The 23,306-nt window shown below is 30.7% G+C and overlaps 4 protein-coding genes across 4 annotated transcripts; all 4 read left to right on the top strand.

The window, feature by feature from the left end:
- The first annotated feature begins 2,520 nt into the window (after window positions 1-2,520).
- Window positions 2,521-4,660, top strand: LOC131640248 (uncharacterized). Its single transcript, XM_058910660.1, has 3 exons — window positions 2,521-2,739; window positions 2,821-2,922; window positions 4,079-4,660. The coding sequence occupies exons 1-3, from the start codon at window positions 2,530-2,532 to the stop codon at window positions 4,643-4,645; spliced, it is 879 nt and encodes a 292-aa protein (XP_058766643.1). The 5' UTR covers window positions 2,521-2,529; the 3' UTR covers window positions 4,646-4,660.
- Window positions 4,661-6,305: 1,645 nt separating this feature from the next.
- LOC131640236 (uncharacterized) lies at window positions 6,306-7,295 on the top strand. Its single transcript, XM_058910648.1, has one exon. It carries the CDS (start codon window positions 6,306-6,308, stop codon window positions 7,293-7,295), a length of 990 nt encoding a protein of 329 aa, XP_058766631.1.
- A 6,711-nt stretch (window positions 7,296-14,006) lies between these two features.
- Window positions 14,007-17,010, top strand: LOC131640238 (pentatricopeptide repeat-containing protein At5g50390, chloroplastic-like). Its single transcript, XM_058910650.1, has one exon. It carries the CDS (start codon window positions 14,321-14,323, stop codon window positions 16,397-16,399), a length of 2,079 nt encoding a protein of 692 aa, XP_058766633.1. The 5' UTR covers window positions 14,007-14,320; the 3' UTR covers window positions 16,400-17,010.
- A 1,050-nt stretch (window positions 17,011-18,060) lies between these two features.
- On the top strand, window positions 18,061-20,044 carry LOC131640237 (large ribosomal subunit protein eL32z). The gene is made up of 4 exons (XM_058910649.1): window positions 18,061-18,119; window positions 18,506-18,602; window positions 19,464-19,645; window positions 19,759-20,044. The coding sequence occupies exons 2-4, from the start codon at window positions 18,513-18,515 to the stop codon at window positions 19,886-19,888; spliced, it is 402 nt and encodes a 133-aa protein (XP_058766632.1). The 5' UTR covers window positions 18,061-18,119; window positions 18,506-18,512; the 3' UTR covers window positions 19,889-20,044.
- The last annotated feature ends 3,262 nt before the right edge of the window (window positions 20,045-23,306 follow it).

The raw sequence follows: 23,306 nt of genomic DNA, 5'->3' as shown, positions 1-23,306 counted from the left end.
TCGATTATATACAAAAAAAGTATTATATTATATACCATTAATGTAAATCAAAATACATATATACATATTTCTAAACCAAAACAACTAAACCATTTCACATATTTCTAAACCAAAACAACTAAATGGGAAACAACTTCCGAGTTCTTATGCAACCAATGTACGCTTCCTGTATTATCTGGAGCTATGTTGTATTGATGCTTTAGTGGAGAACCAGTAGTCACCTGAGCTATGTTGTATTGTGTCACAGAATATGAATCAAATAACTGTACCCCGAACGATCCTGCCACAGAAGACTTCGGGGTACATTACTTGATTCTTATTCTGTGGAACATAATCGGCAGGGGCACATTGTGTTCTATCCTTTACCAGTCCATCCACTGTTTGAAGCTCAACCTACAATAGAAAAACGTGATTATTACTAACTACATATAGAAAACGTGATTATTACCAGTCCTTCCGAGCTTAAAATGAATATATCCAGCATCACCAAGTCTCTTCTCATACAGATTGACAAGCTCTTCATTTCCAACCCAAAATTCCTGCACAATTCCAATTTCCAACATAAAAAAAAATTCATAACAAGAAAAATCAAAAGATTTCATACAAAGTAAACATAAAAATCAACACAAGGATCAAACTCTGAACAAGCAACATAAAACAATTTTTTTTTTTATAATATGTAACAAACAAGTCCTGTATATGAAATGTTTATAATAAGAGAGCTAAACAAAATAAGCTTAAAACAACTAATGAAAATGTCATAAGTTCTTTTCGCATTGTCTTCCATAACAAGTGCATACTTAAGTCAACAGATAAGGTAAAATAACTTCACCTAAACATGCCCTTAACATGAAAAGTAAAGACTTATGCAGTTGAATGCTCACTAATACTCACAAGTGAATTTATACAACTACTAGAAAAACACGAATTACCTGCAAAAAAAATATTCGAAAGGTATAGCTGCGGATTTTTTTGGGAAATTATAAATAAAAATTTGTTTCCTGCAGCCCAGGAATGATTCACTTTACCCTTTTCCTCTTTTTATTCAATGTTTCACTTCTACTACTTATTTTTCTTTTAATACTTTTATATTGCTTAATCTCCAATTAAATACTCACTTTTCATTCCAATCAAAACATAAACAACAACAATCCATTTCAAAAAATGCACAACGATGTTAAACAATCCATTTCAATTGTTGATTCTGGAGGAAAAAAATGAAAGATTTGATGAAAAAGGAGAAGAAACCTGCCTACAGTCATGGCGGAGGTTGCGAACAAGAAGACTGGTGACGGCGACGGGGACTTGGACTGCGACCTCCTCCTCCGCCTCCTCTTCGGCTGTAACGGGGTGGAGGCGATGGAGTGTAGCTTCTTCCTCTTTCTCTCTCTCTCTCTCTCTCTCTTCTATGCTAGGGTTTCGCGTGTTTTGGATCTGAAACAAAACGCGTGTGTTTGTAAAATATATAATTTTTTAAATGGGCTACCAGAGCGCTTTTCAAAAGCGCTTTAATAACACCCCCTACCAGAGCGCTTTTATCCCAAAAGCGCTTTCGTAGCACCCACCCTATAAGAGCGCTTTTAAAAGCGCTTTCATAACCCCCCTACCAGAGCGCTTTTTAAAAGCGCTCTCATACCCCCCCCTACCAGAGCGCTTTTTGAAAGCGCTCTCATACCCCCCCCCCTACCAGAGCGCTTTTTTTGCATCATTTTCCCTTGTTTATTAATTTTGTTTTTAGCGAACCCTACGAGAGCGCTTTTGCTAAAAGCGCTTTAGTAGCTTAAATTTGGCGTAGTGTGTGAATATACTGTTATTGAGGGTTTTGTTGTTGAGTGAACATACAATATATAAGTTGAGGATTCAGAATTCAGAACTGAAGGAAATAGATTGGACATGTTTTAAGATAATATTTTCTTACTGAATTGTGTATGGCAAGAGAAGTGTGTATGGCGTATAGCGTATGCTTATTTTAGGTGGAAATGTAATAGTAGTAGTAGAAGCAAGTCACACATTTGCATTCATTCTATGCTTAGGCGTATGATAGTTACTATGGAATATGACCAGTTAGTGAAGGAAGTCACACGTTCTGATGCATTCCAGTAGTGTTGATAATGCTGGAAATCACTATAACTATTGATAAATATGTATTCATATTCTTCTTTCTTGCATCCAATTAAACAAGTTTGAGTAAATGCATCAGAACTGGTATCAATTAGAAAGTAGAAACAACAAATAGAAAGAAACATGACTAATTTTACAATATTCAGTAGCATGCTACTACTGGAATTTAGTGATGCATGCATGGTTTGATTTGCTTGCATGCAGTGTAGGCAAAGTAATGCAATCAATAAGCTTACAGAATGTTTATATTTATGTATCTTTCACCAAACTCATGGAATCCACTACAAATTTGTTTCTAACTATCTTGTTTTAATTTCTATATTGTAGGAGAAGTGTGTATGGCACACACTTGATGAAGAGCTGGTTGAGATAAATTTTAAGAAAAGAGCATCGGCACGACTTTCAGATATGCTTAGGCGTGCCAGACTTGGATATGAAGAAAGAGGGATCAGACCTCTATGGATGGGAGAAAATGTGTTTAAAGAAATGCTTGTTTATTGGAAATCAGATGAGTTTAAGAAAAAATCTGAAAAAGCAAAGCAACGTAGAGCATCAGAAAGGGGAGCCGCCAATCATAGAGCCGGAAGCATTAGTATTGCTGATCATGCTGAACGAATGGTAATATATTTTCCTCTCACTATTTTTTTTAATTATAATCTTAATCGTGTTATATTTTTATTGGAGTTCTATGTGTATTAGGCTGTGGCTAAGAGAAGAGCTCCATTAATGCAAGAGCTTCACGAGAGGACTTATCGGGGAAGAGATGGAGAGTATTGTGACGACCGTGCTAGAGATACTCAAGTAAGATGATATTAATATTTCTTCTCTTTGTTTTAATTTTAATCTCTGGTTAATTTTACCTCTCATTAGTTTGGTAAAGTTTTGTTACTAAAAAGGTAGCATTAATATAACATAAATTGTGTCATCTAACATTCGAGATTAGCCTCCTCGCATGACTGATGAAACAGTGAGAAACTAAATCTAAGAGAAAATGTAAGATGCTCTATAAGATAAGAGACTAAACTTAGGTGATAAACTTTAGCAGAAAATGTGGACATCAATTCAATGAGAACTACTGCCTTTCAGATATCATTATGACCTTAAAATTGAGCATGGGGATAAAATAAATATGATAGATTTATAATAACATTTGACATTGCTTTTAGAAACAACAATTAGACACCAGTATGATATAAAAAAAAATGACGACAACCTTTCATTCTAAGGCAATCAATCTAGAACACCGAACTAGTATGCCAACTTCCGACACACATTCTGGATCCGTATGGTTCATGTTATATTAGCCAGGTTTGTTCTTCAAATTGACGTGGTTGATTGTTTTTCGTTTTTAGTTGGTTTATCCAAGACACTGAGATCCGTATGGTTCATGTTATATTATCCAAGGCAATCAAATTGACGTGGTTGATTGTCTTCAAATGTATACCACTGAGATAATGAGTTCTCTTTTACATTAGCACCTCTATAGATTTTTCTTCTCACAAAATGTCTACATCCCTACCCAAAGTTAACTTCCAGAAGCTATTGACGTAGGACGTGGGTAATTTACCATCTAGATGATTACTTTCAGAATCTTACAATGTTATTAACTTTCAAAATTTTACAACATTAGGATATTAACTTCTGGACTATTTGCATAAAAAATAAAAAATAGAGTCCTTTTCCTTCTCTGCTGATTGTGTCCTCTTCCTTCTCTGATGACTTGTTGGTTTATGTGTATCTCTTCATAGAACCCCATGCTATTTATTAAGTTTTGATGCTGCCTCCATTTTTCTCATGTGATCCAATATAATAAGTGCATATTTAAGGTTCTTGAAGTTTAGTTTGATGGCTTCATATTAAAGGTTATATTTAGTTTTCTTTTCTATGGAATGACATTTAGTTTTCTTTTCTATATTTTTTATGTATTCATTTAATTTATTTATTTATGTATGTGTAGGCGGAGTACAAAAGGTTGAAGAAGGAGTTTTTAGCTAAACATCCTGAGTTAGGCGGTCCACATGGACGATATCCTCTTGATCCAGCTATTGATCAGTATTTGTGGTTGCAAGCAAGTAAGGGAAAGAAGAGAAATGGAAAAATTTATGCTACAGGACCTTTAGCTAGCAACTACAAAAAAGGGGATAGGTATTCTTTATTTAGGAGAATTGCAGACGGGGAAGGATCTTCACGTCCTCCGACATTAACCCCTGAAATAACTGAAACAATTAAACAACTAGCTCAGAGTGAAGCAGCACGTGAAAATGAAACATTGAGAAAAAAACAAATGGAGTTGGAGGAAGCATTGAGACTTTCACAAGAGCAAATGATGCTTACTCAACAACAAATTCAACAACAAGTGCAACAACAAATACAACAACAAATGCAACAACAAATGCAACAAATGCAACAATTCTTTCGACAACAATATGGTGGTGGTGGATTTGGAGCGGGTGGTAACCAAGGAGTACTAGACGAGAATGATGAAGAAAACGAAAATAATGCGGACGACCCGGATCCTAAGTGAATATTATTTTGAATTTAAATATTTTGGATAATCATGAATTTCTTTATATTAAATATGCATTTCTTTATATTAATTATGAATTTCTTTATATTAAGTATGAATTTAAATATTTAGAATTAACTATAAATTTAGTATTTTAAAAAAAAATTGAATTTTAATTATTTATTATATTTATATTATTCTAAATATTAATTTAGAATAATATAATTTTTTTTTTACTATATATGTTACTACTTGCGTCGTGAATTAAACAAGGTATCTCAAAATAATTGCCAGGTGAAATCCACCCTGCAAGTATTAAATATTCAAATATTGCTAAATGCATCTCACCCCGCAAGTTGCCTAACACACTCTCTGTCACACTGAACGAAGTTGGCAGAACTTATTGGAAAGCGTGTTTGCGGGGTGTTATACATCTAGCAAAGTTGCGGGGTGAAAAGCACATTGCAGAATCACCTGTGTCACCTGCTCTGACACACCTGAACAAAGGCGTTTGGACCACTTGGAAAGCGTGTTTGCGGGGTGCTTTGTACCTTGCAACGTTGCGGGGTGAAAAACACCTGGCAAATTTGCGGGGTGCATATCCCCTTGCAAAAAGTTGCGACTAACGTTTTTGCGAGGTGGCTAGCACACCTCGCAACTGTTGCGTTGCTGGGTGATATTGCTATTTGCGGGGTGCATTTCACCTGGTAAAACTGAGTTTTTTTTGTAGTGATAGTTGTGAGAGAAATTCTCAACACTAAATCTAGGATTTAGTTAAAAGAGTTCAGAATTTTGTTAAGACACGAATAGATTTAGATAGAACTCAAGTTAGTACTACAGTTCAATTGTCTATAAATCATCTAACTTCTTATAAATAAATCTTTTATTTAATTGAAAAAAAATTGTTGGTTGTGTTTTAAAAAAAGATCTTAAAGGATTTATAATTAAATAATCCGTCGATTATAAGTTAATTTTATATACAAAGATATTTTTTCTATTTTTTCTATTTTAAAATATTTTATTCTAATATATTTGTCCCGCACTTTTATTTTTCAAGTACTAAATTAATTAAATAGTTAATGAAAGGATAAATAAAACAATAACAACATTATTTAATTTTATTAGAAAGGAAAAATAATACTAAAATGCACGCCAATATAAAGAGAACCAAAAAGAGAATAGATGAAAATCAGAAAAACAATTTTTTTTTTTTTTGAGAAATAAAATGAGAAAAACATTGGAAACGATAAGAAAGACGTCTAAAAGGACAACACTTCTCTTTCTTTTTTTGTTCAAGTGAGAACAGTCTCTTTAAATCAATGTTTATTCTATAATTACATAATATCAATTAAATGTTATTTTAAAAATAAAATATCATAACAAAAATTCTCTACAAAACACAATACTATTAAATTAAATTTCAAATTGATTTTTGCTAAAGTGTAGAGAATATTCTTTTTATTATACCTAAAAAAACTAAATTTTCAAATAAATAGGACCTAGTCAATATAGATTAGAGAGTAGATTTAAAAATGGAAGCATAATTTTCTATAACTAACCAATATGTTAAGACCAAGCCCTAGTTTATTTAAATGAAGCCCTAGTTTCATTCATTCAACCACAAGTACAACCCCCTTTTTTCTTTCTGCTCCTTGCCGTCGCTGCCTGAACGAGAAAGATGATGAACCATGATGATGATGATAACGATGCTGTTATGGATGACTCACTCTCACAACAACCATCTTCATCACCTTCATCACCCCTTACACCTATACCATTTGAATACACACCTCCAACCCACCCTTTTAACCCACCAACATTCTTTTCGGACATCTTGCACCCTGGTGTTCCTCCTCCTGCTGCGGCACCACTTTCATATGAAGATGAACAAGATATGGTGATTTCACCTTCATGGCTTACACTTGCACTTCCATATTATTCACCGTCACCACAACCTCAGCTGTTAACTCCTTCTCTTTCTCCTCCACGTGCTATTGTTCCTGCTGCTTCAGTTTCATATGAAGAAGAAGAAGATATGGTGAGTACATCATCATGGCTTACACTTTCACTTCCATATTATTCACCATCACTACCACCACCACCTCAGCCATTACCGGTTGAATACAGATCACCATCAACACCTTCAATTTCTCCTCCTAATGCTATCATTAGTAGCAATAGCGAGGAGCAGGGAAGTCCTTCAAGTATTCAACCACCATTCCCATGGGCAACTTCAAAGCCCGCCACAGTTCACACTCTAGATCACTTGTTGTATGATTTGAATATAAAGACTATTCCAGGTACTCTGGAATGCAAGTCTTGTAAGTTTCAACAGACTGACTTTCGTTTTGATTTGCTTGAAAAGTTTGAGAAAGTGGCAAGTTTCTTCATGGAGGAAAATATGAATTATCGTGCACCTGATGTCTGGATGAAACCGGTGTTTCCAAACTGCGGGAGGTGCGGGGAAAAAAGCACAATGAAGCCGTTGATTGGAAAGGCAGAAGAGATCGATTGGCTGTTTTTGTTTTTGGGTGAGATGATAGGGTGTTGCAATCTTGACCATTTGAGGTATTTTTGCCAACATGCTAACATTCATAGAACAGGTGCCAAAGATAGATTGCTATATCACACATATCTTGGTTTGTGCAAACAACTCCATCCACAATGACCCTTTGATCCATACACCTCATATTCAATTGTTTTAGCTTTTGATATATTGTTTTTGGTTTCATCTTCATCAATGTCTCTGCGCACAGTAATTTTTTCTTTATTGATTGCAAATTCAATTATTTTAGCTTTTGATATATTGTTTTTGGTTTTATCTTCATCCATGTCTCTGCGCACAGTAATTTTTTCTTTATTATTTTAAGTTTTTGCGTGTAGTTGAAGATTTTCTTATCGAGTGTTCAATTTTTTCCTTTGTGTCTGTTTATAATTTGATGGGCATGGTATTTTGAAACGTAGACTATTTGTTTTTATGAGTGGATTTTTTTTATGAATACATATTTGGTTTAACATTTACTTTGATCGCAGACTTTACAAATTGAAATTAAGAAATGATACGGTAAAGTCTAGTTGAACAAAATTCACATATTTGTATAACAAAATTCGCATATCTATATAATAAAATTTACATATTTGTATAACAAAATTCGCATATTTGTATAACAAAATTCGTTGTTAGATTGAAAGTTAATATCAAATAGATTATGTTAATAAAATTTAACATCAACCGTAAATCATTTGATATGTTAAAAAAAATAATCAAAATTAACTATTTTGTCGAAGTTTTGTATGACGTTAGTTTTTATGCATTTCGTTGACATATTAAATGATTTTCCATTGATGTTAAATTTTATAGATATGATCTATATCATAATAGCTTTCAATCCAACGGCAGATTTTGTTATATGAATATGTGGTAAAGAGTTATTAGATGTGTCATGTTACTAAATTTGACACTTTGGCTGTGGAAAAGTCTAGAATACCATTATTTGATTTATTACCACCACATTAAAATTGTCTTTATTTGGTCTTTGCACAATAAAGTTCTTAATTTTATTATTAAAATAATATAATCCTCATATTTTATCAAACATAGACTAATTCTAACTTCAAGTAGAATCAATTGTGGAGGCAGAATCAATTCTATTTTTGATAAAATAAACACATTAAAATCAGTCAGAATCAATTCCATATCTCTAGAATTGATTCTGAATTTTCCAAAAGTCAAACCAAACATGCTATTAGTACTTAAAAAATTAAAGAGCACGAGAAATATATTAAACAAAATGTTTGAAAGAAAAAAAAAAGTATGCACTGACAGTGTAAAATATTTTTACCCTATCAACCAATCAGGGGCATGTATTCAATCAAGTTACATTTTTAATTTAAAAATATTGATATGCATTGTAGAATGTTATAATTCTATTGAATGATAGTATAAAGTAATTTACACTGATAGTGCATTACCTTTAATCTCTATTTTTAAATAGAAAAAATATTTATATATATATATATATATATATATATATATATATATATATATATATATATATATATATATATATATATATATATATATATAAAATTATTTGATAATTGACTGATTATTTAATTAAAAGTCCTCTAAAACTTTTTTTTAAACACAGTCAATAATTAAGTATACAAATTGGTTTTTTTTTTCATTATATAAAACATATGAAAAAAATATAATTTTTCTAAAATACAATTAATAGTAAAGTATACGAAAAATGGTTTCTTTCGTTGAATGATATTTCTATATCGTTCTTCCTCAAACACCTCACATGTCAAGTTTGATAAGTGAGGCATGTCATTGGTTTTAGATCTAAGCCCTATCAGGTGGCTTGCCATACGCTTCGAGCGACCACCTCATTTTCAGCGCTTAGATCCATTTCGGGAGACTAAGTCCATTTCACATGTTCGTCAAATTTTCTCATATTTAGTCAGCTTCTGCCATGGACCATCTCTTTTTTAGGTCTAATAATATTATATCAATCTGCAACCTCTCCACACTGCTATAAAAATGGTCTTTCACCATGGTTGAAAAATGAATATCATCACGGGTGATGAACCGTGGTAACATAGGGTCTGGTAGTACGTGTGATACTTTCACCACATACGAGTGACCGTGGTTAGAAACTAGGTAGCGTGCCACATTTCACCATAGTCATCTTAAATAAGCTTTGTGAATTGTATTAAGGTCATGGGTTTGATTCACAACATTATCATGGTATATAAGATTTGGCAGCCACATTTCACCTTGGTAGAATTTACTATTGCGACTATGGTGAAATACTTTGTTATTTTTTAAATGATTTTTTTATATTCCATATATGTCCCAATTTTTTACTTTTTGTATTGTATATCACATTTTCTACCACAATAGACTAGAAAACAACATATGCACATATTATTTTAACTAAAAAAGGGCTATATGGCTTAATGTATACAGTATATGTGAGCACCAAAATATGACTTCAATATAGTATCCAAAATGTTAAACAAAACTAAATATTATTTACATCAAACCCAAAAATATTCCAAATATATATTATAAAATTAGTGTGATTAGTTTGGCCTATAAAACGCATTGAAGAAAGATGATCAACATGTATGAACGTCTTTAAAATTTACTAATATGATTTGAAATAATAACAATTTTTATGCATACGATATAAATCATTAATATGTTATTGTGTGTGTGCGCGCATATAAATTCTACTTTTAAGTATAATCAATTCTAAAAACATAATCTAAGAATCAAACACTTCACATTCATTACAAAATCAACTCTAACATTTAAAGTTGTTTTTCCCTCTTCTAAAAATTAAATAAAAAATCCACTTAGAAAAGTTCACATGATCCTAAGATCTAAGACCACCTCCAACGGTCCGTTTTTCGCTTAGTTTTTCAGCTGGCAACACACTTTTTCATTTTCAAAGAGCTTCAGCTGGTCATCGATAGAAAGAGATGAAACATTCTTCCATTTTTTTTATATTATAAAATTCCAACTAGCCGTTGAACGGCTAGTTCCTTTTTCTTTTTTTCAACTTATTTTTTCAATTATAAATATAGTGTTTTATGAAAAAAATTACCAACACCAATTTTCTTTCACTTTCATTTTCTCTTAATTATCATTTTAAATTATAAGTTAAATTTGAATTTTATTTATTTTATATCAATTTTAATTTAAATAATTAAAATTATTATTTTAAATAATATAAAATTTAATATGAATAAAATATCAATTTATAAAGTAAAGTTATGGGACCCAATATAAATTGTTCAGAGTTGCATCATTGTAAAATTAATTGAGTTGCTTTAAATTGACGTGACTTAATAGGTCCCACAAAAAACCTAAAAATGAATTCATGGTTGGAGATGCTCTCTAAGATATATGTCCTCTAAGACAGGTATTCTAAATACTATTAAAAAAAAATTTAAACCTCACACTCTTGGTCTATGTTAACCTAATTTTGCCACTACAACATGGGTCATCAAAGAATTCATCATCATCATCATGGCAACCAGCCAAAAAAACATATTTAAAATATGTTTACAATTTCAATATATCCCAAAATTAGTAATACTTTCTTCACATCTATAATATAAGAAAATTAATGGTTGTGGAAAAGTCTAAAATACCCTTATTTGATTTTTTGCCACCACATTAAAATTATGGTTTTTTGGTCTTTGTACCGTAAAGTTCTTAATTTTATTATTAAAATAATACAACTCTTATATTTTATCAAACTTATCAAATATCTCTTTATTCTCTATTTTTTTTCTCTTTCATCACTTTCTCACTTCTTTGTTCCAAAAAAAAACTATTATTGATATATATTTTTTTATATACGAAAGATGGTATTTATGATCAAAATATTTTTTAGTCAAAAGTGATATACGGGAAAAATTTATTCAAAAAATCAATTATTGATCTAAATATTTTTATATACGAAAATTTAATATTAATCTAAATATTTTCGTAAATTATACCTAAATAAAAATAATATTTATATACGAAAAAAATCTATTATTTACGAAAAATGATATTTATAATCCAAATATTTTTTATTCAAAAATTATATTGGGAAAAAAATCTATTATTGATCTAAATATTTTTATATACGAAATTTACTATTGATCAAAATATTTTTGTAAATAATACCTAAACAGAAATGAAGTTTGTATACGGGAAAAAAATCTATTATTAATCTATATATTTTTACATGCGAAAAATGTTATTTATGATCCAAATATTTTTTATTCAAAAATGGAATAGGCCAAAAAATCTATTATTGATCTAAATATTTTTATATACGAAAATTTGATATTGATCCAAATATTTTTGTAAATGACACCTAAACAAAAATAATATTTGTATATGGAAAAAAACTTATTATTTACGAAAAATGGTATTTATGATCCAAATATTTTTATTCCAAAATGATATACAGGAAAATAATCTACTATTGATCTAAATATTTTTATATACGAAATTTACTATTGATCCAAATATTTTTGTAAATGCTAAACAAAAATGAGGTTTGTATACGGAAAAAAATCTATTATTGATCTAAATATTTTTATATACGAGAAATGGTATTTATGATCAAATATTTTTGATCCAAAAATGGTATACGGTAAAAAATCTATTATTGATCTAAATATTTTTTTATACGAAAATTTAATATTGATCCAAATATTTTTGTAGATGATACCTGAATAAAAATAATATTTGTATTATTATATACAAAAAAATTTATTTATAATCCAAATATTTTTTATTCAAAAATGGTATATGGGAAAAATTCTAATATTGATGTAAATATTTTTATATACAAAATTTACTATTGATGTAAATATTTTTATATACAAAAATGATGTCTGTATACGGGTAAAAATCTATTATTGACCTAAATATTTTTATATACAAAAATTGTATTTATGATCAAATATTTTTAATCAAAAAATGGTAAAAAATATATTATTGATCTAAATATTTTAATATACGAAAGTTTAATATTGATCCAAATATATATTTTTTTTAACCAATCAAATTGAATATTGATCCAAATATTTTTTTTTGTAAATGATACCTAAACAAAAATAATATTTGTATACGGAAAAAAAATCTATTATTTACAAAAAATGGTATTTATGACCCAAATATTTTTTATTTAAAAATGGAATACGGGAAAAAATTTATTATTGATCTAAATATTTTTATATACGAAGTTTACTATTGATCCAAATATTTCTGTAAATGATACCTAAACAAAAATGAAGTCTGTAGACGAGAAAAAAAATCTATTATTGATTTAAATATTTTTATATACGAGAAATGATATATATGATTAAATATTTTTAATCCAAAAATGGTACACGGACAAAAATTTATTATTGATATAAATATTTTTATATATGAAATAATCAATTATTTATCTAAATTTTTGTTTCTTTTTTGACATTTTTATTTAAAATAAATGATGTATCCAAATTCGCGTAACCGAACAGAACCCGTGCATATGCACGGGTTTGTTACTAGTGATACCTAAACATAAATAATATTTGTATATGGGAAAATATGTATTAATGATTTAAATTTTTACATACAAAAAAATGATATTTATGATCCACAAAATTTTGATTCAAAAATGGTACACGGGAAAAAATCTATTATTGATCTAAATATTTTTATATACGAAAATTTACTATTGATCCATATATTTTTGTAAATGATAACTAAATATAAATAATATTCGTATACGGAAAAAATCTACTATTAATCTAAATATTTTTATCTATGAAAGATGATATTTATGTTCCAAATATTTATGATAAAAAATGGCATAAGGAAAAAAATCTATTATTAATCTAAATATTTTTATATACGAAAATTTACTATTGATCCAATTATTTATGTAAATGATACCTAAACATAAATAATATTTGTATACGGGAAAAATGTATTAATAATTTAAATATTTTTACATACAAAAATGATATTTATGATCCACAAAATTTTTATTCAAAAATGGTACACGAGAAAAAATCTATTATTGATCTAAATATTTGTATATACGAAAATTTACTTTGATCCATATACTTTTGTAAATGATACGTAAACATAAATAATATTCGTATACGGGAAAAAATCGATTATTGATCTAAATATTTTTATCTACGAAAGATGATATTTATGTTCCAAATATTTATGATAAAAAATGGTATACGAGAAAAAATATATTATTGATCTAAATATTGTTATATTCTAAAATTTGTTATTGATCCAGTTATTTTTGTAAATTATACCTAAACATAAATAATATTTGTATACGGGAAAATTTTTATTAATGATTTAAATATTTTTATATATATAAAATGATATTTATTATCCACAAAATTTTTATTCAAAAATGGTACACGGAAAAAAATATATTATTGATCTAAATATTTTTATATACGAAAATTTACTATTGATCCAGATATTTTTCTAAATGATACTTAAACTTAAATAATGTTTGTATAGGAAAAAAAATTTATTATTGATTTAAATATTTTTATATACAAAGATGATATTTATGATCCAAAAATGATATACGGGGATTTAAATATTTTTATATACGAAAAAATCTAATATAAATTTAAATATTTTTTCTTTTTTAATCTTCCATTTAAAATAAATATATTATGTAACCAAATGCGTATACCAGATCAGAACCCGTGTGTATGCACGGGTTTGTTACTAGTTTAAAAATAAAATGATTGTTTTTACTACAACAACAAAAATAGGCTAATAATATGATGTAGGAATTAGGATGATGGTTCACACAAAAAATGAAATGCATTGGAATTGGAGTGTAACATAAAATTTGCTTCTTTGTTGGGTGAATCATTCAAACATCCAACTACCACCTAACCAACCAAACATAAGTTATAGGACAATCACAATGAGTAGCCGCTTCAAAAAACCACATTTTTTATTACTTTTCCAATTTTGCTGGATAGTCAATACCAAACCAGATTTGGACGGAGAAATTGATGCAAATTGGATCTGATCAATGATCATGCACACTGTTATTCCTCTTTCATATTTAAACCCTCTCATTCATAAACCACTAACCTCAAAAACAACACTTGTTATTATTGTTGTTAACAATAGTACTAATGGAAACTTTTTCATTAGATCAGTTTCACTCCCTTTCATTTCTAGGTTCATCTTCTTCAAATCCTAGAAAAAACTGTTGTTTTGCATCAAAGTTGAGAAATTGGAGCAAACCCATTTCTCAGATTTGTTGTTATTCCAAATTGGAACATGGGTTACTCTCGAAACCAGAGAAGAAAAATGGGTTTGATGAGAAAAAGCTAGTTTTGGTTGAACCTGTGATAAAAAGGAGATCTTTATTATCCCCTTCTGGATTATGTAGTCAGATCGAGAAATTGGTTTTGAGTAATAAGTATATGGAGGCAATGGAATTGTTTGAAATGTTGGAACTTGAATTTGCTGATTCTTATGTTGGTGCTAGTACTTATGATGCTTTGATCACTGCTTGTATTCGTTTGAGATTCGTTAGAGGTGTTAAGAGGGTGTTTAATCATATAAGAAATAGTGGGTTTGAGCTTGATTTGTATATGATGAATCGGGTTTTGTATATGCATGTGAAATGTTTTCTTATGCACGATGCGCGGAAGCTGTTTGATGATATGTCTGAGAGATATTCGAGTTCTTGGATGATCATGATTGGCGGACTTGTGGACGCGGGGAATTATTCTGAGGCTTTTGAGATGTTTTTGTGTATGTGGGAAGAGTTTAATGATGGAAAATCTCGCACTTTTGCGACTATGCTTCGTGCGTCGGCTGGATTAGGAAGTATTGAGATTGGAAAGCAAATTCATACGTGTATTTTGAAAAGGGGAGTGAATGGAGATCAGTTTGTAGATTGTGCATTGATTGATATGTACAGCAAGTCTGGTAGCATTGAAGATGCTCAATGTGTTTTTGATCAAATGCCGCAGAAGACGACGGTTGGATGGAATACCATTATTGCTGGTTATGCACTTCGAGGTTATAGTGAGGAAGCTCTTGGTATTTACTGTAAGATGCGTGATAGTGGTGCTAAAATCGACCATTTCACTATTTCAATAGTAATAAGAATTTGTGCGAGATTGGCGTCATTAGAACATGCGAAACAAGCTCATGCTGCATTAGTTCGTCGTGGTTTCGGCACAGATTTGGTGGTGAACTCGGCGCTCGTTGACTTCTATAGCAAATGGGGAAGGATGAAAGACGCTCAAAGTGTTTTCGACAAGATGCACCGCAAGAATGTCATATCTTGGAATGCATTGATTGGTGGATATGGTAATCACGGTCAGGGAGAAAAGGCATTGCAAATGTTTGAGAAAATGCTTCAAGAAAATATGATTCCAAATCATGTCACTTTCCTTGCTGTTTTATCTGCTTGTAGCTATTCAGGATTATCAGAAAGAGGTTGGGAGATTTTTGAGTCTATGAGTAGAGATCACAACGTTAAGCCTCGAGCAATGCATTATGCGTGTATGATTGAACTATTAGGTCGAGAGGGCTTATTAGACGATGCTGTTGCACTGATAAGAAATGCTTCTTTCAAACCAACCCTAAATATGTGGGCAGCATTGCTGACAGCATGCAGAATGCACGAGAATTTGGAGCTCGGAACGTTTGCAGCCGAAAAGCTTTATGGTATGAAACCCGAAAAGCTGTGTAATTATGTTGTGCTTCTAAATATATACAACAAATCTAGCAAATTGAAAGAAGCTGCTGGTGTTTTGCAAACGTTAAAGAGAAAAGGTTTGACAATGATTGTGGCGCGTAGCTGGATCGAAGTTAAAAAACAACCGTATGCTTTCTTTTGTGGAGACAAATCTCACCCGCAAATGAAAGAAATATACAAAAAAGTGGACAGCATGATGGTGGAGATATCAAGACACGGTTATGTTGTGGAGGAAGAAACGTTGCTACCTGATGTGGACGAAGAGGAACAACGCGTTATAAAGTATCATAGTGAAAAGCTTGCGATAGCTTTTGGCATCATCAACACTCCAGGTTGGTTACCTTTGCAAATCACGCAGAGCCATCGTGTGTGCGGTGACTGCCATAATGCAATCAAACTTATAACCAAGGTTACAAGACGTGAAATTGTGTTAAGAGATGCTAGTAGATTTCACCATTTTAAAAATGGGAGTTGTTCTTGTGGGGATTATTGGTGACGACAAAATTTTGTTGTTCAAGCCTTAGGGACTTGTGTGAACTTATTAGTTTTTTCTCTCCCTCTTTTGCTCCCAAACTTAGCCATACCCATACTTATTTAAGTAGGATACAATTCTATAATATACTTAGTACTGTTTTACTTTTTTATATTGTTTTTTTTTTCTTTCTTTTTGGGTTAGGAATAGGATGAAGGCACAATAAAAATGTATTAATGGATTCAAAAGATTCAATAAATACATGGAAGAAGTTTTCTATCCTTCTTAATGCAGTCACTGTTATTTTATTGCTTATTTCTCTGACATTGTTTACAAGGTTATTTGGATCTATATCATTTCAGCCTCAGACTTTCATATGGGACTGGGAACAGAGCAAGTACATCTTGGAAGCACCTCATATTGTATAGTAAGTTGAGGAATACAATGAAAAGTAGCTCAGTTATGGAGGCCATTGCCTCAACTGCGTTTTGCTTGAAAGTTCTTCCTTGTCCTGATGTTCCAATCATTATTCTTGGCTTAATTTACCGAAAAGTCATATTATAAATTTGTTTAATTTCTCAGAAAGGGTGACAAAATACAGTAATTCTTTAATAAATATTAGTGTAAAAATGTTTTCAACTGCCGATATGTCTCATTTAATCTCACTTAAAATATTATTTGATTACATCTCTGTCATAACTAAAGTTTAAAAAATGAAGAAAAAAAAATAATATTTTAAATAATTTCAAAAAAATAATTTTAAAAAATTCCAAAATTTCTAATTTGTTTTTAATTTTGAATCCTTCATATTTCATAATTTTTTAAGAAAGAAATACATTTGTCCACAATTTAATTGTGTATAAATTTTAAATTATGTTAATAATTATTTTTTAATTTTTTAAAAAGAGTTTAATAGAGATAGTGATAGTATAAAATAGTTTTACACTGTCATTTAATAAGAATTCATCACCTTACTATATTAATAATTTTAAATTTTAAATCGGACTTGACGAAATATATGATAGTCATTGACTGACAGTGTAAAATTAATTTATATTGTCAGTGTATATTCTCTTTTCTCTTTTAAAAATCCAAAAAATTAAAATTAGAAAAAATTAAAGTTAGAAAAGTAAAACAAAATTTATTATTATTAATGTGATGGTCAAAAGCGAAATTTAAAATAATAAAAATCACAAAAAAATATACTACGTGGATGCGAGTTTAAGTCTGTAACATTTTATTTATTCACGGTAATATTTTTTTTTATATGTGTATTTTATATTTAAAATATACCAATGAAAAGATCTTTTCTGATAATATACTAGTATTTCAATAGGTTTGAGCTAGAGGTGAATTAAGAAGAGAAAATGGGTGATGCGCTGACAGTGTAAAAAAGTTTTACACTGTCAACCAATCACGACCATGTATCTTACCAAGTCATACTGTTATTTTTAAATTACTAAGATGACATGGCAGAATGATATATTTTCATTGGATGACAGTATAAAACTTTTTTATACTGTCAGTGCATCACCATTAAACTCAATTAAGAAACTCTTAAAAATTTATATTTTCAATAAAAAGTATTGAGTGACTCATGAACTTGGGCCTAAAGCGATTCGGATATCGGGCATTGTTATTGGGCCAACAAACCCAACCCGTTTTAGAAAAAGACTAGGGTTTGATTTTGTAGGCATTTCTCGCAGTTGGTTCATCATCATCATCACAGTGAGACTTCACAAAGGTACCGCCATTGCTAAACTCTACTTCCCTGATTTTCTGTATCTCATTTCCTTGTATGTAATCGATTGTTAATGTTGTTTCTTAGTCTCATTTCGTTGATCTAATTTCCATGCTCTGTGTCGACTTTGAATTCTGTTTACTGTTTAGTGTTATTTTTCATTCCAATTTAATCATCAATTTAATGCCTTATGTCAGTAGGATTTAGGGTTTTCATGAATTGTGTCTTTTTACCAGTTAGATTTAAAGTTTATAGTTTTGTTCTTGCGGTAGCATATGCTCCAAGTGTGTTTTCTGTGTAGATCTCTTTTTCCTTATGCTTTTCGGCGTTATTATACTTTCTACCTATCTCTCTTTGATTTATTTAGTTGGTTTTTTTGTGTTTTGTAGAGACGAGATGGCCGTTCCACTGCTAACCAAGAAGATCATCAAGAAGCGTGTCAAGAGGTTCATTAGGCCTCAAAGTGACAGGAGAATATGTGTCAAGGTATGTCCATGACAATTACTTGTTTTTATATATTTCAGAAATTTGTAGGCTCTATTAGTTTGTTTTTGTATATATTTTCAAGTTGTTGGTGTTTGTTTTATCAAATGATTTAATGAATGTTTGGAAATTAAATGTAGATACGTCAAAGTAATGTTTAAGCTTTCTCAAACAAATCCATAAGACTTTTTTTGGATCATTTAAGATTGGATGGAGTTGAGCATAATGGATTTGTATTCATTCCATCACTTACTTTCCTAAAATATCCAAATGATGGAATGGAATCTTCATTCCGCTACATACAATCCTACTCCACTCCCTTCATTTTTTTAATATCCAACGATTTCCAAAATACATTATAAATACTTTTTATTGACCATTATAAGTCTCTCAGTATAAGAAGACATGCTTTAGATTTTCTTATAATACTCATTTTGCTTAAGATGTCAAACTCAAGTAAGTTTTGTGTATCCTTGTGTTTATGTGGAACTTTATAAATTTAAAGCTTTTGAATCATATATGAATGTGGATTTTTATATTCATGCTTAAATTGTACTTCTTCATGTCAGAGATTAGATAGTAATTATAAGATTATTCTACTATTTCTGATGACAATTGTGTGTCATTTCCATTTTTGAGGTTGCTTTTATATTTAACCTATGCGGTGATAGGTTTTTGTCTGTGTAACAATCATTCATTTGGATTTTGGGATACAAAATCATGTCCAATATTTCTTCACTATACCCGACATCTTCTGTCTCTGACTTTTTTTTTGTTGCTGTTCTGTATATGCTGTTCGAATCTTCCAAGCAAGTTGATTCCACAGGGTTATGGCGTGTATCTTATTTCTGTTTTGGTTTGCAGGAAAGTTGGCGCAGGCCTAAGGGTATTGACTCACGTGTTAGGAGAAAGTTCAAAGGAGTTACTTTGATGCCAAACATTGGTTATGGTTCAGACAAGAAGACCCGCCATTATCTGCCTAATGGTTTCAAGAAGTTTGTTGTCCACAATGTCAAGGATCTAGAACTCCTCATGATGCATAACAGGTAGTAACATATATTAGGCGGCAAATTTCATTATATATGTTATCATTTGGATTAACAATTTATCAGTCCCCGTTAATACATTCTGACTATGTTTACTTGCATGAAAACATCAGAACATACTGTGCTGAGATAGCACACAATGTGTCAACCAGGAAAAGAAAGGATATCGTTGAACGTGCAGCACAATTGGATGTTGTTGTCACAAACAAATTGGCCAGGTTGCGCAGCCAAGAGGACGAATAATTGCTTTTCCAGTATATTTCAAACTTATTTGCTATTATTGTTTGTTGTATGGACATGACAATATCCTCAGTATTTTTGTCTGATGGATTCCAGTTTTTGAATCTAGAGTGTAGTATTGACATCCTGAGTAATGATTATTGTCTCACTACATAGTCATTTATGCTCTCTATCATTCTTAATAGCTTTTTGTGCTTGTGTTTTTTTATTTGTTATTCTCGCATCATACTATTTCTTAAAAAAAAGGGCATTCATTGGATTATCTGGTACAACATATCCCTTACATTAGTATTTTTTACTCTATTATAAGTTGACAGACAATCTTGTGGAAGTTGATTTTTATGTGCCATTTGAATGGTAAAAATTATTTTCATAAAAGTCTTTTGAAGAATATATTTTCTACTGTTCAAACTTTCATTGACAAGGTTGAAGGGATGTGTTTGTATTGCACATTATATGGTGGAGTTTGTTATGTACATTGCAGCAAGCTGTCTATAGTTAGAAAAGAGCCTCTTTGAGAGTAAATAGAAGTATTGTATCAAAATATATTATTAATCAGGCTCCTCTCTTTTCTCATATTTTAATGGAAACCTCAATTTCTCTTTGATTATTCAAGAATCTCTTTTTATCAAAATCTACATACATTGCAATAATTAGGAAGGAAATTTTTACAATAACCCTTAGGCGGGAAATTTTCATAATAACCCTTAAGCAGATATTTTTTTTTGTTATAAATTTGATATTTTTCAAGAAATTTTATATTTAACTCATTTATACTAAGAAATTGTATATTTTAAGCAAGTTCAATTTGTTATCAATTGAACTATTCACTTATGTAATTGAATTCAAATGTCATAAATTAATTTAATTAAAATTCATGATCAAACATTATTGTTGACGAATTAAAAATCATAATACAAATATTGATGACAAATTAAAAATCATGATACAAATATCATTAAATATTAAAATACAAAAAAAAAAAGTGAATTAGGTATACCTCATACAAATGTCATTAAAATACAATTAAAAGGGAAGAATTTTTTTTTTAAATAACCATGTATTAGAAAAAAATTACGCAAATAACCATACTTCGGAAAAAATTACGCAAATAACCAAGTTTCAGAAAACATTGACACCAAGGCGCCATGTGAGATGGCGCCACCATTGTATCAGATGAAGGGAGGCGCCATTTGGGATGGCTCCTATGTACAACTTTTCTGCAATAAGCCATCTCATATGGCGCCTTGGTGCATTTTCAAATGGAAAATTGAACAAAAATATACAAGGAGGCGCCATATGAGATGGCTCCTCCTCCTAAAAGTTGAAGGGAGGCGTCATTTGACATGGCTTATTGGGACTGAGTGTGCCATGTCAGATGGCGCCTAGGACTAAAAAAAAAAAAGGAATAAGCCATAGCGCCTTGGTGTTAAGGATTTCAGAAACCTGGTTATTTGCGTAATTTTTTTCGAAACGTGGTTATTTGCGTAATTTTTTTTTAATACATGGTTATTTTAAAAAAAAATTCAAAAGGGAATTATTGAATATTAATGACCCCTCAGTTTTGTAGCATTCACAGGATCATGTTGTGAAAACTTTTCTCTATTTATACTAGCTTGCATAATAGTCATAATACATTGATGTGTAGGTAACATGTCAACTACATTATCAATCCTAGCCTACTCTTTCTCTAATATATTATGATGAGCTGACCTAGGTGGATCTCCTTGAGCATATGATATTATTTAAGGATGAGTCAACCTAAAATACCATTGGGCGTAGCTGAGTGCACTACACTGTGGTTGAGGAACTGACATACTTCTTCCTTCCTCTAGTATCAGATGATTATAGAAATAATCAAACATCACATCAACATATATGCAGACGATAGTTGAAAGAGCATACACAGAGGGATCATCCAAGGTACCTTGTAAAAATTTGAACAGGCGCATGACTCGCTCAGGTAGATGTGGATAAATCAAGTGTGATCCATAGTCCAACCATTTGGACTAGAAGTAGGGGTGGGAATAGGCCAGGTCGGCCTACAGGGGCCTATAGCCTAGCCTACTTAAGGCCAGGCCAGGCCAGGCCAGGCCTATTTGATAAAAAGGCTAGGCTTGGGCTTTTTTAAAAGCCTATTTAATAAAATAGGTCAGGCCTAGGCTATTAAAAAAGCCTATAAAGCCTTGTAGGCCGGCCTATATTTTCATATATATTAAAATTAGTTTAAATAGGTTAGCCTATATATGCATATATATATTAGAAAAAAAATGCTAAATAGGTCGGTCTAAATGTTCATATATATATATATATATATATATATATATATATATATATATATATATATATATATATATATATATATATATATATATATATATATATATATATATATATATATATATATATATATATATATATATATATATATATGCGACCTATAAGGCTGCTTAAGTAATATGAATTAATTGAAAACATTAATGAGAAAGAGGTTTTTAAATAGGCTTTCAGGCCAGGCCAGGCTTTTAAAAAGGCCAGACCATGCTGAAAAAACGAGCCTATAGTAGGCCATAGGCCAGGCTCAGGCCTCGTAGGCCAGGCCCAGGCCTTATAAAGCCTAGCCTAGCCTAGCCTATTCCCACCCCTAACTAGAAGACTATGTCATCCAAAATACGCGCATGACGATGATCGTCGTACGATGTGCAACGTATATCATTTATTACAATGCGGTCAAGAAACACTCAGAACGACTCGATCGCCTAATTCCTTCTGAGCACGATGAAGGAGCAAGTATGTGGTCAAACCTCATTGTATTGATTCTCATATAACCAGCCGAAGATACGTGGAAAGTGAGTGAGGGTCCATGCATGAGAATGGTTCAGATGAAATATTAGCAACTGTGTAGCACAAGTTGTTATGAAATATTAGTAACAATGAAGGTGCAAATATATTAACGTAAACAACGTAAAGATTGAGAAAGCTTTTGGATTAGGCGCAATATAGTAGAAGTTGTTAGATTAATTTTTCAAAGACAAGCTTCACCTAACTTCAAGTACAGATAAACCAAACAAGCATCTGCTCGAAGTCAATGAAGTATCTAAGGTAATCAACATCAAAATAATAAGCACTTTGTCCACAAATATGGATTGCCAACCAAATACATGAGTTATGACCTTGATGCACATGCTATATGAAGCAAAATGTGTGAATAGTTGTTGTGTAATTGAGTTGCATGGTTGATTAACTATGTTAAATTAATTATCCATATTGTATTATGCACCACTAACGTATTTTGAATGTATTTGCACCGTCTATTTGTTATTGTGTGGCTAATTATGTCGATGCTGCATATACTCAAGTAGAGGAGCCTTAGTGTCATACATGATGGAGGGTGGCTTAGATGGCTGTCTTTGCTTATTTT

The sequence above is a fragment of the Vicia villosa genome, unplaced genomic scaffold, assembly GCF_029867415.1.
Source record: "Vicia villosa cultivar HV-30 ecotype Madison, WI unplaced genomic scaffold, Vvil1.0 ctg.003014F_1_1, whole genome shotgun sequence".
In the NCBI taxonomy this organism is placed as follows: Eukaryota; Viridiplantae; Streptophyta; class Magnoliopsida; order Fabales; family Fabaceae; genus Vicia; species Vicia villosa.
The sequence above is the reverse complement of the archived record's forward strand: the minus strand, read 5'-3'. Positions and strand labels throughout refer to the sequence as shown.

Excerpts from the sequence above, each read along its gene's own strand:
- LOC131640248 (XM_058910660.1), top strand. The coding sequence starts at position 2,530 with ATGCTTAGGCGTGCCAGACTTGGATATGAAGAAAGAGGGATCAGACCT. Across the intron at positions 2,740-2,820 it reads CTGATCATGCTGAACGAATG|GCTGTGGCTAAGAGAAGAGC; the intron begins GTAATATATTTT and ends TATGTGTATTAG. Across the intron at positions 2,923-4,078 it reads ACCGTGCTAGAGATACTCAA|GCGGAGTACAAAAGGTTGAA; the intron begins GTAAGATGATAT and ends ATGTATGTGTAG.
- LOC131640236 (XM_058910648.1), top strand. The coding sequence starts at position 6,306 with ATGATGAACCATGATGATGATGATAACGATGCTGTTATGGATGACTCA.
- LOC131640238 (XM_058910650.1), top strand. The coding sequence starts at position 14,321 with ATGGAAACTTTTTCATTAGATCAGTTTCACTCCCTTTCATTTCTAGGT.
- LOC131640237 (XM_058910649.1), top strand. The coding sequence starts at position 18,513 with ATGGCCGTTCCACTGCTAACCAAGAAGATCATCAAGAAGCGTGTCAAG. Across the intron at positions 18,603-19,463 it reads ACAGGAGAATATGTGTCAAG|GAAAGTTGGCGCAGGCCTAA; the intron begins GTATGTCCATGA and ends TTTGGTTTGCAG. Across the intron at positions 19,646-19,758 it reads CTCCTCATGATGCATAACAG|AACATACTGTGCTGAGATAG; the intron begins GTAGTAACATAT and ends TGAAAACATCAG.